The 13,516-nt window shown below is 52.3% G+C and overlaps 1 protein-coding gene across 2 annotated transcripts in view; it reads right to left on the reverse strand.

Annotated features, from left to right (window-relative positions):
* The window catches only part of COL22A1 (collagen type XXII alpha 1 chain), a 230,834-nt gene that overhangs the window by 121,999 nt on the left and 95,319 nt on the right, over nucleotides 1-13,516 (reverse strand). For both annotated transcript variants that reach the window (XR_015140361.1, XM_086335603.1), the window contains exons 13-21: nucleotides 12,331-12,384; nucleotides 11,497-11,550; nucleotides 10,053-10,106; nucleotides 9,386-9,430; nucleotides 5,698-5,751; nucleotides 5,041-5,085; nucleotides 3,410-3,454; nucleotides 3,123-3,152; nucleotides 2,851-2,904 (exon numbers count right to left, since the gene is read on the reverse strand). Coding sequence is in view for 1 of the 2 variants with exons in the window: in XM_086335603.1 (XP_086191729.1) it covers nucleotides 2,851-2,904; nucleotides 3,123-3,152; nucleotides 3,410-3,454; nucleotides 5,041-5,085; nucleotides 5,698-5,751; nucleotides 9,386-9,430; nucleotides 10,053-10,106; nucleotides 11,497-11,550; nucleotides 12,331-12,384 (435 nt within the window). In the remaining variant the exon portion in view is untranslated. The remainder of the gene's footprint in view (nucleotides 1-2,850; nucleotides 2,905-3,122; nucleotides 3,153-3,409; nucleotides 3,455-5,040; nucleotides 5,086-5,697; nucleotides 5,752-9,385; nucleotides 9,431-10,052; nucleotides 10,107-11,496; nucleotides 11,551-12,330; nucleotides 12,385-13,516) is intronic.

Below are 13,516 nucleotides of genomic sequence, written 5' to 3' on the forward strand. Positions count from 1 at the left end.
ACAACCCGTTCCATCTTGGGGAAAGGATGAAAGATGCAGGCCTCCTCAATGACTCCCAGCATCCGGGAGCAGAAGGCTGTGTGCCATTTCCACTTAGAGAATGGGATGCACTTTTCACTCTCTGGGATTGCTTGTCACAAACTCAAAGTTTTCACTTCTCAACAGAAGCTGCTGAAGCCAGGCTTTCACTCTCATTCAATCTAATGAGAGCCACTGCTCTGCGGAAGGCCCTGGGCCAGGTGCTGCTGGAGATTCAGAAAAGCCAGAAATAACAACTGATCTCTGTGTTGGGCTTAATAAGGCTTCCTAGAGCAGTGCTTCCTACAATCACCCGTTTAACTCTCACAGCACGTTAATGTAGGAGGTGACGTCGATGATGATGATTTCCAAGCCAGGAAGACAGAAGAGGATAAGATGGGTACAGTGATGCCATCAAGACCCAAAGCTACTTGGTGGAAGAACTGGGACGTGAAACCAATGGTCTGGGGCTCCTAACCCCAAGAGTCTTCCGTGGCCACAGTGCTCCTTATGAGCTCAAACTGAAATCAGATCTCACTTTGATGTCCCTCCTAAACATTTGCTGTGGGTCACTCCTTCACAAGCATGTATTAAGTTCCCACCATGTGATAAACTGTGGATTTGAGAGATGGAGAGACACTGGCCCTGGCCTTAAGAACCTCACACTCTGGGCCTTTCATCACTGTTCCTCATTTTTCACAAGGTCTTTAGGTTAGGCTACTGGCTTTTTGAACTCCTTCCAAGGGAATTTCATCACCAACACCAGGTACTGTACTCAATCCCATTCTGTCAAGAGCATCTAGCCCCGATACCCTCTTCAGGACCCTGGACAGCTCCACTGAGCTGCAGGGTTGTGCTGTTCCAGTATTTGCAAGAACCGTGGGTTCAGGAGCCTCTCCTTGTTCTAGAAAATGGCCTGCAGGAATGACATGAAACACTTGAATCCTCACTGCAAGTGTCAACTCACAATTATTTCTTTTTCACACTCTTCACCAAACTATGAAATCAGTCCATGTGCTTTCATCCCTGTATCTCCACCCTGAAATATTTCAGTTGATATAAAGCATGTGACCAAAATGTTTGAGGTTTCTTCCCTCCCTCCCTTCCTCATTTATCAAATTTTACACAAAGGGGGAAACTGCCGTTAGTACATCCCAGACCCCCGAATGAGAGATCAAGAAGGCTGCCTTGGGAATAAGCAGGCCTGGGCACTGTTACCCTCTTATTCCTTAGTGCGAACCGGGAGGGAAAGTCACTCTGCTCTGTGCAACTCGGAGGACGTGTTGCTGCACTGTGCACTCAGGGGTGAAAAGACGATGGGCTAGACTGTCAGATGGATCTGGGCTCAAAGCTCAGTCTTGCTTTTTAGCTATGTGACTTTGTGCAAGCTACTTACTTATATCTCTGTGCATATCTTCTTTGGTTAAAAAAACAAAACAAAACAACTTCACCCTTCCATACTATGCATATGTTTGCCTACGAGATGTACTACAATAAAGATGATCAATACTTGCCACTTACTGATCTGAGCACACTGTATTACCCATGTTATCTACTTTACATCTCTCAACATACTGACGATGGTGGAGAGATTTGGAAATCAAGCCTCAGAAGGGTTTAAGCAAGGTATCTAAGGTTATAGAGACAGAAGGGAAGCTATTCTAACCTGAATTTTTTGATGTGAAAATTTTCTAATTATACTGGAATTAAACATCTTCTCAATTCTAAAGGAAATCAACCCTGAATATTCACTGGAAGGACTGATGCCGAAGCTCCAATACTTTGGCCACCTGGTGAGAAGAGCCAATTCATTAGAAAAGACCCTGATGCTGGGAAAGACTGAGGAGCAGGAGGTGACAGAGCATGAGATGGTTGGCTGGCATCATCAAATCAAACGACATGAATCTGAGCAAACTCTGGGAGATGGTGAAAGACTGGGAAGCCTGGCATGCTGCAGTCCATGGGGTCACAACGAGTCAGACATGACTGAGTGACTGAACCACAGCAAAATACATCTTCTAAGTTTCTTCTAGTTTTACCCCAGCAAGAATATCCACATTTATCCTAATGAGGAATAGGCTTTACTGTAAATCTGATTATAAATCTGACTTATGATAAATCTGAGTTACTTTAAGTATGATCTATGGGCATTTCAAAATAAGAGTTGTTTTATTTCCTTCAATGAAACAGTCACTTGAAAGAAGCAGAAGTATGTTACCAAAAGGGACCTGATTCAACCTCCACCATGTGGAATTGACTGATTCATATTCATTATCCTTAGTATCTGAACTCACATCAAAAATCATCACAGAGTCCCTTTGAAAGGCCTCTTCCCAGATGGTAATTCTTAACATTAAATTCTTAACAGAGGGAGAAACCGAAGGCTGAAGTGTTCCAAGCCACTTCAAAGTCAGGATTAATGAGAAACAAGCGAAAAGCAAATGTGCACTGGAAACGATTCAATCGGCGTTGAAGTGTCCAATGTTTTCATTCTGTTTTATCTGAAAGGACGGTAAAACACCATACTGAGCACCAGAACCCCAGCCCTGGCCAGTCTGGGCCTGGGGACTCTGGAGGCAGGCTGCCTGGGCTTCGACTCCAGGTGCAGACATGCTCACGCCTGACTCGCTCCCGGCGATCTCAGCCCTCAAGGCCCAGTGTCTCCCGTGCTAGATGCTGGCAACAACCCCTGTCACTCAAGGTGACGGGATGAGACTCTGAAATAACCCTGAAATGACTCGGCAGCGAGAATGGCCATGATTTTGCAGACCTAGAGGTGTTCAGAGCGGACCCCTGGCTGGGGGTGGGGGCGGGGCGGTGGGGGTGACTTACCGGGGCTCCTGGTGGCCCAGGTGGGCCCTGGTGACCCCGAGGTCCGGGGGCTCCCTGGTAACACAAGCCAAACGCGAATTAGCCGTGACACCCTCTCCTCATGTCCCAGGCCTCCAACCAGGACCCTCTGCTGACTGTCTTCTTCCCGAGTTCCCAGCGTCTCTGAGGGGCTCCGTCTGAGCTCAGCAAGCAGTCTCACCACTACGCTGGTGGCCGTTCTGTCTCTGCCACCACCTGGGGTGCCAGGACAAGAGAACCCACATCCCGCTTACCTGCTCGCCTTTCAGGCCCTCTCTCTGCACCTGGGGGACAAACCAGACGTCAGCAAAGCTGGCAGCCTCTTCTCAACAGTCACCCTCACTCCACTCCATGGTGGGCATTTGCACAGCCATTTCTGACTTTTCTCTGATTTTATCCCATTTTCAGTGTGCAAAAGCTTCAGACTCTCTTGTCATCAGAAGAGTTCCTCCTCATTCTCAGAGGCAACAACTCTCCCAACTACACAATACGATCAGTGTCTGAGTCCGGGATTTTACCCTCTAGGGGCTGCACCACTTACCACAGAGCCTGGAAGCCCAGGGGGGCCTGCAGGACCCACGGCACCCTGCAGAGAAATGACAGGCATTTCATTATAGGGAACTATTTTGATATTGAGCTATAGCCCCAATGACTGTTTCAAATTGGAAAGCAGCCAAGATCTGTCCCAGTAACATTCCTTCAACATGAGTTGAGAGTCATTGTATCATCACCCAAGAACCTCTGGTTTCTAGACCCTTCCAACAAATGCTCCAAATCATACCATGGCCCTTGGACCTTGTCTTCCTACTTCTGCTGCATTCATCATAATAAGCAATGAAAACTCAGCTATCAGTTTGGTCCCAATCAGGAGGGACCAAACATCTCTATAAATGAGGGGGAGGTTGGAATTTATAATACACACACACACACATGCAGTAGTGGGAAAGAGCTGTCACCTAGATCCAAACTTTAAGAACCATCCCCTCTTAGTGACTTGAAATAAACTACTTATTTTAGGCTCTAGCATCCTCGGTGTCAAGAAACTTCAAGAATACATTAAAATCCTGACACCAGATAACAGAGCAATATAAATCTCAACTCTAAAAATATTTAGACAGAGAGAAAATAATTAGGCAAGAACTGAAGTTCAAGTGAGCAAGTCTGGAAGGGATCAACCTTCTCCAGCCACCACTGCTAAAGAGAGGCTTTCTCAGCCCACAGGTGTCTTATTTATAACTATACCCTGTTTCTGGAAGGAGTCAGAGCAGCCTTTTTCATTTCCAGCGTGTGCTGGGAAGGCATCCGAGTCGGGCAGTAACCTTGACCTGCGCTCTGCAGTGTGACACTGAGCAGTGACGCATCTCTGGTCCAGCCCTCTGCTTTAGCCGGACTCCCCCCGCTGCCCCGTCTCTCTCCTGGCTATTCTCAGACCCAAAGTCTGATGTCTTTCTTAAGGGCCTAATCATCTGAAAGAAACTCTTTCTCTTGTACTAAATGCAGGGCTGGGTCTCATCACCCCTCCTGCCATAAATCCAGAGCACAGCCTGCCTTCTCCATTTCCCTTGTGACCCTGAAGGCCTAGCAAGGTTATTATCTTCATACATTTTCATAGCGCTTCACAATTTTACATGCAGTTCTTTGCATAACAGAAATCCTAAGCAGCAAATTCAGTTAATAAGCCTTGTTGTGAAAATGTTCTAACACAGATGATCAGCAGGATGAGATGCAACCTCTATTTTATTTATGAAATACCCAGCACATTTTCAGAATTATAATTCTGGTTAAAAAAAAAAAAAAAAACAGTAAACGCTGCAAAGGAGAGAAAGAGGAAAAGGAATTTGTAAGATTTTTCTATTTGCTCCTACTCTGCCTTAGCCCAAAAAGCCATTTAAGTAGCACAACATTTTAGTATGTCCAGATGTTATATAATGGGGATTTTCATTTGTTTTTTAGATGGATTTTTATTCCCCCAAATAGAAAAACATGTTTAAATACAATAACCAGAAATTTTTTGTAGGCTGAGTTCTAATGCACGATTCACCACCTCTGTCTGCCCTTCGTTCCCAGAACTCTAGCGTGGCCACCCCCCAAAACACAGGCCTCAATTTGTTCAGGGGAGCAGCTCCACAGCTGCTCATCGGGAGCCGTCTCCCACCCCAGTACCTGGCTTACCTTCTCCCCCTGGGGCCCTGGCTCACCAGGAGGGCCGGGTCTTCCCTGGAAAGAGAACACGGGGTCCATCAGGGGAGTGAGTGGAAAAGGCAGGGCTGAGGGTAACACACCTCCAGACCTGTTCCTGGCCTTTTCCCCAGAAGGGCCCCTCCACAAGTTTTCCCAGACCGCACTTGTCGCTATAAAGCTTCCCCAGGCCCACATCTCCACGTGGTTCCCTGTGGGCTCATGGATGCATCTCACGGAACACCCGTGTCAGGACTTTAAGAGTTGCGTTAATTTGCACAGCTTCATATTATTCCCTGTATTTATTTAATACACACCCTGATTTATTCAACTTGTTTCTTATTTATGAGCATCTGGGCTGTCTGTAATCTTTTAGTCTCGGGGACAGGACTGCAACTCATCCATCACTTTGAACACACGCATATCGCCTGTGGTCTTCCCATTAATGACCAGCTGTCGTGTTACTACGGTTAGACCAGTTTTAAAGTGGTGTGTTCTCTGGGATCCCTCCACTCTGGCATGGAGGAGTCCATGAGTGGCAAGCTGGGGGCTGGTCATTAAGCCTCCCAAAGCCCCCAGCCGAGCAGGATAGACTGAAGCCCACAGGCCCTATGAGCCTGACCCAGGCCCCACCCTGTCCTGCCCACCTACCTGCTCACCAGTCTCCCCCTGCTTCCCGGGGAATCCATCCAGGCCTTGCTCCCCCTGGCAAAGGAAGGAAAGTGAGATGAACAATGGAGGGACACGCCCAGGGTCAGAGGCACAGAAACGAAGGAGCAGCGAAGGCATTTAGTGCTCCACTGTGCTCTACTCTCCACCAGGCACCAGGAGAGAACCTCCCAAACACACACACACACACACCAGGAGATACACACACACACACCAGGAGACACACACACACCAGGAGACACGCATACACATACCAGGAGACACACACACCAGGAGACACACACACACACACCAGGAGACACACACACATACCAGGAGACACACACACACACGACACACACACACACACCAGGAGACACTCACATACACCAGGAGACACACACACACACGAGACACACATACACCAGGAGACACACACACACACCAGGAGATGCACACACACACGACACACAAACACACACCAGGAGACACTCACATACACCAGGAGACACTCACACACACCAGGAGACACACACACCAGGAGATACTCACACATACACCAGGAGACACACACCTGGAGAGCCCCTCCCCTGTCTACACACACACCCACACACCAGGAGAGAAAGAGACACACACACACACCCCAGGAGACACATATACACCAGAGACACACACCAGGAGAGCCCCTCCCCTGCCTACATACACACACACACACACACACACACACACACCCAGGAGACACACACACAGAGTAGACTGGACTCTACGTGTACTGGGGGTCAAGGGGAACAGAAGCTGCAGGGAGGTCCCAGAGCTGCTGGTGGCAGAGCCATGGGCTGCTGAGCCCAAAGCTGGTGCTCCAACGCCCGGGCTTCCATCCCCAGACAGGGCAGGACCCTGGGATGTCCTCCCCAGGACCCCAGGAGGTTGCCATCACACCCCGCCAAAGCTGTCCAGAGAGCACGCTCTTCTGGACAGGGCGGGGGCGGCTGTGTCCATCCCCTGGTCCCCAGGGAGTGGGCACCCCTCTTTTTGACTGAGTAGACCCACTATACACTCTGCTGACTGCCCCGAGCCCAGCGGCCCCTGGACAATCCATTCAGGCCTCACTGTCCCTCAGTCACTAGGAGGTCCTTGTGTCCACAGAGCCTCCATACCTCGTGTCTGGCAGGGCCTTTCTGGAAGATGCCAAAAGCAAGGCTGGCCCACCCACCCCAAGCCCGCAGAGAAGGTCCTGACAGGCGGTAGCAGAGCTGGGCTTGGTGGCAGGTGGGCACTGGCTCTCTCTGGCCATGCTCCACTTCTAGGAGGCCAGGCAGCGGGATGCGCCTATCTCGAGGGGAGATGGAAACTTCCTTTTTGCTGATTTAAGAAATTTAGGAGGTTCACGAGAAAATAAACTGTTCTAAGTACTTATCAGATATAAGAACTGGAAAGGAGCCCAAGAGATCATGCAGCCCAAGCATCTGGTTTGACAGATGGGAAAACAGAGGTGCAGAGAAGGAACCAGCTCCCCCCAGAGTCGCCGAGAACATCGGCAAGGGAGCTGGGGATCAGAGTCAAAGCAGAGCTCTCAGTGCTCAGGTTATGCCTCCCTGCCAATCCTCTATGCCTCGCTGTTTCTCTTCTTCTCGTCTCCCACCCTCCGTAAATATGGCCTCTGTTGCCCAGCACTGCTCTAAGCATTTTACAAACATTAGGTCATTTAATCCTCATAGCAGCCTTACATAATAGCTACTCTCTACACTGAGGACACTTGAGACTCAGAGGTGAAACGAACTCTCCAAAGGCCACACTGCTTGCAGACCCCAGAGCTGAGCCTGAAACTCCGGCAAGCTGGCTCTGAAATCACCATGCAGGGCGTCCTCTGGGCCACGCTGTAGACTGAGGCTGATGGCTGACGGCTGGACTTCCTCTCCAGGGCCTGCCCTGCAGGTGACCCCCTGCCCCCCCAGCTTCCCTGCCAGGTGGCGGCTGCAGGGCACTGGGCTGTGGCTCAGCCCTCCTGCCACGTCTGTTCCCCAAACCCTGCATGCTCCCAGGGGGGGAACCTTCAAATTGGACCCCTATCGCCCTGTGCACCAGGGCTGCCCATCAAGCCTGTGCCTGGACCCCCAGTTACCCGAAGGGTCACTTCCCAGTCCCCACCTTGTACAGAGGAGGAGCAGAGGGCCACAGAGAGGCCCTCCACCCAAAACCTGACACACGGAGCCACAAGAACTCTCTCCAAAGAACCAAGAGACACGCGTCCCAACCACACAGGGCAAGGGATTCCACTGTTGAAGCTGCAGTGATGAAAGTTTGATATCCGAACAAACAGAAACCACACTTTGGGGCCTGAGGTGAGGGGCGTCACCCTGGCTCTCGCCACACTCCTTCCGAAGAGCCTTTTGGGGACCCACACGCTTCCTGAGTCACACAACACATTCGTCTCCTTTGACCACAATCTCCCTTCTAAGGGAGCGGCCGGAGAAAACCATCCTAAGTTGGGAAAAATAAATAAATAAAGGCATTGGTGTGAAAATGTTCACCAAAGCAGTATTTTTTAATCATGACAAACTGGAAACAATCCTCCCTGATCGATAATAGGGGAATGAGCCCATAAATCATGGCCTATTCACACACGGGGACACTGTGCAGCCATTTAAGATAAATCATAGACGTCTGCAGCAGCACGGCGGGGGAGATGCTACCCGGAGGAGGAGACACGAGGGTACGCAAAGCAGAACACGTCACGTGTGACGATGTAGAAAGACGTCAGAGACACAGGAGTGAGTCCTGCAAGAAATCAAGAAACGGGCCAGAGTGGTCGCTGCAGCTGCAGTGGGATGGTGCACTTACAGGCTGCTGGTTTTTTTTCCTGTTGCCAGATATGGCTGTGTGTGTGTGTGTTAAGTTGCTTGAAATAAAATTAAATTTCTTAATATTTTAGAAATGTTCTATAAATGAGAGAAACACGTACTCCAGGAAGACGGAACAGGGCAGGTGCTGAAAAGGGGGCTGGAACACAGCTAAGCTCGAGAGGGCCAATTTTAAGCTTTTGATTTGAAGGAGCCCAGTGAGTGGATGGGCCTGGGATTCCTGGGAATTCGATGCCTGCTGCTGTCCGGGGAGGTGGGGAGGTGGGATGCCATCCTTCTCCCCACCCCCAGAGCCCTGAGCACTCCACCCATGGAAAGATCTGGTCTGCGGATGACTTGTGACCTGGTGGCGTCAATATGAAGGCACAGCCAGCTTCGGCGTGGAGAGTCTCAGCTGAGGTCAGGTCACAGCACTCGGTCCACAAGGCTGTGTGGGTCACCAAAGCCACAGCTGTCCCTGCACCCCCTCCCTCCGTTGACAGTCAGCGTCCCTGAGGTATGGAGAATGCAGGCCAGTTGCTAAGGAAGATGTGAGTCCCCAGCAGCAACTGGAACTTTTTGAATCCCAATCCTGGGCACTTTTAAAACCCCTCTGGCCTGGAAACCCCAAACTGTCTCTGCAAGGAGATCTCAACCCCTGCAGGTACCGGGACCACGGCCTTCTGGGCCCAGAATTTACATTTGGGTCAGAAGCTAATGCCTCCTCTGCACCAGCCCTCAGTTACCATAGCACACACACATACACACACACACACATGTTCACACACACACACTCACACACATGCTGTCCACAGAAAGCTGCACAACTAACTGAAGCAGACTGTAAATACCTTTTCTCCCCGGGCTCCCTTTTCCCCTCGTTCTCCATGGAGACCCTGGAAGGGAAGGGAGGATGAGTAACACGCAGACAGCCCCGTCCAGCTTCTCTGCACTGAGCTTGAGGCCCCGGGACAGCCTGCTCGCCTGGGATGGTGGTGAAGGTCTGTCTCCCGTGTATCTCACTCCCTACGGCAGCCTGCTTCTCCCTTGGGCCTGGGTGGTGAGCTCGGCCCCTGCCTGGATGAGAGCCCCTGGGGCTGGTCCCCCCATCCCTGGATTATCCAGGTACCCCCAGCTAAGACCTGAGCTCAGCTGGCCGAGTGCAGCAAGGTGGCCCCGGAGTCAGTCCCCACTGCCATCTGATCATGGAACCAAGGAATTGAACCTGAGACTCAGGGCCCCTTGAAGCCACATTCCTCCCCCTCCCCTGGGAGAGGGCCACTGCCCCGCCCTGCATGCACACACTGTCCTCAGGAGAAGCACCCAGAACCTGCGCGAAGGCCACCCTCCCCTCTGGGAGCAGACGTGATGGAGACGGCAGCCCAGGTGTGGGCCTCTCTGACCACATGCTCCAAGTTGTATTTATGCACAGATGTGGGGTAGGGACCTGTCACAGGGCCTGGGTCCCAGTCCCCTAGGACAGCAACACAGCCCCTTCCAACAGCAGCCTCTACTTACGGGAGCGCCGATGGGGCCGGGAGGTCCTGGAAGTCCAGGCGGTCCCTGGGATCCCTGCAGAAGACAGTTCCCAGAGCAGAGGTTTGGGGATGGAGAGAAAAGGGCAGGGGCAGAGGGAAGACGCACTCAATAACCGTGTTAGGGGCTGAGACAGCTGCTCCTCATCCGCTGCCACGTGCCACCTGCATAAAGTCCCCCCAGGAGACCCCCCCACCTCTGCTGCCCCCCTCCATGAAGAGCTCATGTCACCCCCTGCCTGGGGGAGCTGGGATTCACATGCAGCTCGGCTCGACTTCCACAGCAGCCTTTGAGCTCTCACGAGGCCAGTGCAGCAATCTGGTGAGGCCGCGCCCCGTGGCCATGCTGGGACCCGGGCTGGACACGTGCAGAGCTCCTGGTCACAGGCTGGCTTCCCGTGGCTCATCACGCACACCTCACGTGGGGCCAGCACAGCCTGGACACATCCTCACAAAGCCCACCTGGGGTCCCGAGCCCGGGAGCCCCTGCTACCTGGACCAGGATCTGCTGCCACTTTAAGGCTGTTAAACTGGCCATATTTGTTAAAACCCATTAATAAAAGATTGGGGGCAGGAGGAGAAGGGGAAGACAGAGGATGAGATGGCTGGATGGCATCAGCGACTCGATGGACATGGGTTTGGGTGAACTCCTGGAGCTGGTGATGGACAGGGAAGCCTGGCGTGCTGCGATCCATGGGCTCACAAAGAGTTAGACACGACTGACTGACTGAACTGAACTGAACTGAATGTTAAAAAGTGCTTTTTCCTCAGCCAAAGATACCCTAATTTTTGTCACCTACTCTACTGAAACAAAAAAATAACAGTGGTGTGTGCATTTACTGATTTTTGTGGAAAACAAATGAAATTAGAAATAACCTGGAGGGCCACAAACAGAGGAAAAGTTATGTAAATTATGATGCATCCATATCATGGAACGGTAAGCACTAATTAAGAGAACAGGTGGTATTGATCTGAACTGGGGAGGAAAGACACGTCTCTTGTTAGAAAAGATAAATGGCAGAGAACGGTAGGATTCACTTTCTGTGAGAATTTAGGAAACATCAGGGATGTGAACACACACACACACACACACACACACACACACACGAGCAGGCGTGTGGCTGCATGAGAAGCATTTGTAGAGCGTTGAGTGGGCCCATAAACGTTGGTTTTGCATCAAGATCTGTGCACTAGAAACATCAGAAAGTGAAAGTCGCTCAGTCTGCTCTTTGTGACCCCGTGGACTGTATAGTCCATGGAATTCTCCAGGCAAGAACACTGGAGTGGGGAGCCTTAGCCCTTCTCCAGGGGATCTTCCCAACCCAGGGATCGAACCCAGATCTCCCGCATTGCAGGCGGATTCTTTACCGGCTGAGCCACCAGGGAAGCCCAGAAACATCAGAAGAAGAGCTCAGAGCAACACTCACCCGCAGGCCCACCTCCCCGGGCAGCCCCGGCTCGCCCGGTTCTCCTGGCTCCCCCTGCAGCACAGAGAACAGCACAAGGTCACAACCCGGGGGACTCAGGCCCAGGCCCCGGGGCGTCCTTCCCAGAACTGGATCTCAGCACGGAAACAGCGTCATAACGGCCGGCAAGCCGAGACCTAGGCTCCCCCCAGAAGTGCCTCCGACAAGCAAAGGAGCTGATCTTCACTGCAGGCCTTCATCACTGGAACCCCCAACACGCCCCAGTTCTGCTGGTCCACAGAACCAGGCCGGATGGAAGAGCGGAGAAAGCACAGCAGCTGGCATTGATGGTGAGGAGCCACTGAGGACCCAAACTGAGTTCTTGGTGGCGAAGAGGACCTCTTTATCCCGGGTCAGACGGACCCGCCTGAGCTGAGATCACTTCCGCCTGGGGTCCCGGGGTGTGTTCCGACTCAGAGGCCGGGGAGGCAGAGGGGGAGTCAGGTGCCCACTGCAGGCGGGCCGGCTGGACACGTGGGCTATGGGGCCCCCTCCAACTTAAGCTATGAACTGAGGACTTGGGAACTGGGTCCCCTGGCTCCATTCCAAGTTCCAGGCACTGGGACAAGAGCCCAGAACTGCTGGTCAACCAACTGTGAAAACAGCTCCCAGGGGCAGCCAGGTGACGCCCGGTGGCCAGAGCTGCTGGTGTGGTGATAGTTACCAGGCTGACCTCCAGGGACCTGGGACGATCCTGGTACAAAGGTGCCCAGTTGGAGCCTGGCCCTGGCGAAGGCCACCCCCCCCCCCTCAAGGACAGGGGCTCCGATCAGCAGGCCCCCAGAACAGACATACCCGCATGCCTTTGCTGCCGTCTCTTCCTGGGGGACCCGGCAGGCCCAGGGAGCCCTAGGAGGGGAGAGAGAGAAGAGCAGTTAAGACGGGGTGAGGACCACGCTGGACATAGGCTCTCCGCTGTGGCAGCAGAGGATGCGCCAGACGGGAATCATGGCTGAGATACTCCTACTCAGAGGGCGGCAACACACAGATCTGCAGCCCGGATGCCTCCAGGGGAGGGCAAGAAATGCAGGCCGCGGGCCTCTCTCCAGACCCTTGCCTAGGGGGCCACATTTTAACCAGACCCCTGGGGGGTCTGTATGCGCCTGACGGTGGGAGTGAGATGCCCCAGCCCTGCCTCTCAGTAACTCGCCACGTGGCCGCCCCACTCCAGGCCCCAGTCACACATGCGAGCAGAGCATCAGCCACAGCAGGGTTCTCGACCTGGGTCCCCCAGCACCAGATGGGTCAGTCTTTGCTGGGGGCGGGGAGGCTGCCCTGGGTGATTCAGGGTGTCCTCCAGGGGCCCTGGATGCCGGGTACCACTCCCCGGGTGTGACAACCCAAGCATCCCTGGGAGGAAAAATCACACCAGAAATGCTGGGCTAGGCCAGGTATCAAAAATGCTTCTTAAGCTGGGGCAAACTCCGTTCCAGCAAATCAAGAGGAAGCATGCAACACATGTGCCCATGGAGCAGGTGTGGGGGCCTCCTCATCCCACCCCCATGCTCCCTGGAAGTGCAGCAGGGGGGCAACTCAGGAACAGGGAACCCGAGGACCCCTTATCTCCCATCCAGCTCCCACACCGTCTCCTTCAAATCAAAGGATTCCACCAAGACCTTCATCCCACTCCCCACTCTCCATCAATTTTCCAAGGACCACAGAGCAAGCCAATGCCTCTTTCTGGGGCTTTTCCATCTGTGAAATGAGGATGTCGGACATTCAATGAATCAATGAACTGATGAACCTGTAAGTAATATTTAGAAGAAAATGCTATGGGCTAGACCCTGCAGGATGTCTTCTACAAATATTTTCTTACTTAGTTCTTATAATACGCCCGTGAGAGAGGTTTCGTTTTCTCACAGACACATCACACATTTACAGTTTTACCTAGAAATTAAGATGCACGCATGTATGCACACGTCCACACACACACACACGCACACCCACAAATACTTTAAAAATGTTTACAGAGTGCATTCTA

The sequence above is a fragment of the Bos grunniens genome, chromosome 14 (assembly GCF_055505025.1).
Source record: "Bos grunniens cultivar Pamir isolate PY7600 chromosome 14, Bosgru_T2T1.0, whole genome shotgun sequence".
In the NCBI taxonomy this organism is placed as follows: domain Eukaryota; kingdom Metazoa; phylum Chordata; class Mammalia; order Artiodactyla; family Bovidae; genus Bos; species Bos grunniens.